This window comes from Pyxicephalus adspersus, chromosome 7 (genome assembly GCF_032062135.1).
Source record: "Pyxicephalus adspersus chromosome 7, UCB_Pads_2.0, whole genome shotgun sequence".
NCBI lineage: Eukaryota > Metazoa > Chordata > Amphibia > Anura > Pyxicephalidae > Pyxicephalus > Pyxicephalus adspersus.
Window position 1 is genome coordinate 66,492,478 of NC_092864.1, and position 2,084 is coordinate 66,494,561.

Sequence of the window (2,084 nt, forward strand, 5' to 3'; positions counted from 1 at the left end):
CATTCAATATCAAAGTAACACTGGTCATTTCTGGTAGGAGGAAGAAAAACAAATACATTCAGTAGGTAAAAAATAGTTCTGTATATAAATTATTATTTAGCAGACCAAAATCCAGTTCAGCCGAGTTTTATCAGAATGTTTGCTGAACATCTCCTTACTTTGGCAGATTACAGGTCACACATGCAGATCACGCTACGAGAACAGGATGACTGAGGGCAATTTAGATTCATGTACATTATTATGTTTTTTTTTACTTTGAAATACCTCCTCAGGAACTAAATTAAAAAAAAAAAATATTGAAAATAAAACCTCAACTAAGATCACGGAATGAAAAATGATTACTTTAGGGGGGAAAAAAAAAGGTAATGTGGGAGGAGAGATCTATAGCTACATCATTTTTGTTTTGTATCCTGTTCCATTCATTTTTTTTTCTTTGAACAAAACAGCATCTCACAATACAGAGGCCTATGGGTTGGGGGGATGCCGCCTAAAGCCTATGTGCATTGGTCTGCCATGCAGAAAAACTGCATTTTAAGCATTAATACTGAATAAGCCCTCAAAAAATAAAAACATAATAAATAAAATGTATAAAGTGCATTTGGCACTTAATGTTTAAAATCTTGAAAATAAAGCCACTAGTATCTGATCCAGAGCAGCAAATGGGTAGAAGGCCTTGAATTACTAACCCAGAACAAGTATAGAAGATAAATGGTAATGTGCCTCAGGTTTGTTCTGCTCAAAACACTCAACACATCTAAAATTGAAGTCTACATCTATTTTTTTCTTGTTTTTTTGATAGTTGTACTTAGAGCAAAAGTCATCATTTTTCACAGCTGTTGGTCAAACTTTCTGCACTGGGGACAGTGATCATTACAAAACAACTTGAACTTGGTTGTAGCAAATATAGTTCATGTTTTCAAAACAGAACATTTAAGACATTTCCCTGTTAAAGTAATTTAGACCAGTGTTCTCCCCAGCCCCTTTTAGCTGGGCGTACCACCCAGCACTTTTCAGTGACCACCTGGCTGCTTTTTGGTAGTTTCTAATGAGTTTGGTCACGATACAGAGGCTGCCACCCACCTCCCACCTTAAATTTCTTCCCACCCAGCTTAAAAAAAGTTCTGGGTTGAACACTGTAGACGATACACAGAATTAAGAGCAATATGCGGGTTTTTGCTCTTATGTGGAAGATCTAGACTTCTCAGGAAGACCTAAAGGGGGTTTAAGGGGGCCTTACTCTACATATGTGTTTTTTAACAAGTGATATGTGTAACCTCAGGGTTTTTTTTAAAGGTTTCTAAAGGTTCCTATAGAATATGTTTCTATGAGTCTGAGATGTCTGCACTGCACTCCTGACTTACACATTTCTAATGGTAACTGCCAAAACTTCTTTGGTAAAGTAGAAAAATTAAATGAAACAACAGTCACTGCCTAAAAGGGAAACTTGGCTACTTGTGTACATGATTATATTTAAAATCTTTATTTTTTTATATTCGAATCATATGTATAAACCATTATGAATATTCTAAAGAAAAAAAAACTGAAATTCAAACACATTTATGGCACAAGCAGTTCCTGGTTTGTTTTTGAAGACTCCAGTACTGAAAAAAAAAAAAAAAAAAGTTCTGGGCCTCAATTTTTCACCTACCAAACAGCAAAATGAAATGATGGTAAAATGAATTTGTCCACAACATGAACCCTCCAACAGCTGCAACACATCGATATAAATTTTCACTTGTGCATTCACGTTCTGCATCTCAGCTATCCGGTATTGATCTCCTATAAACGTGTTGAATGCTAGATCCTTCAACAAGCTGAAAGAGTATGGCAGTGTGGCCAGGGCTAAATATCGATTCTTTTGTTTATATACCCCCGCCCCCTTTTTTCTTTATAGTGCCAGGTTGTGTACACTTCCCACTTCTATTTGTATCGGTGACCGGAAAGTTCATTTTAGCCGAGTGCTTGCTTCCCTTCTATCTACCAAATTTTTTTTCATTATAGCAGACCTAAACTAAACATTTTTTCTTTACATAGAAGGGTAGACAATGCTTTTATATAAAGTAAAAATGTTTTAAGAAAAGGGT

At 35.6% G+C, this 2,084-nt stretch overlaps 1 protein-coding gene across 1 annotated transcript in view; it reads right to left on the reverse strand.

The window, feature by feature from the left end:
- FSCN1 (fascin actin-bundling protein 1) overlaps nt 1–2,084 on the reverse strand; it is a 19,803-nt gene that overhangs the window by 3,764 nt on the left and 13,955 nt on the right. The window contains exon 3 of the mRNA XM_072419155.1: nt 2–30. Within this exon, the coding sequence (XP_072275256.1) occupies nt 2–30 (29 nt within the window). The remainder of the gene's footprint in view (nt 1; nt 31–2,084) is intronic.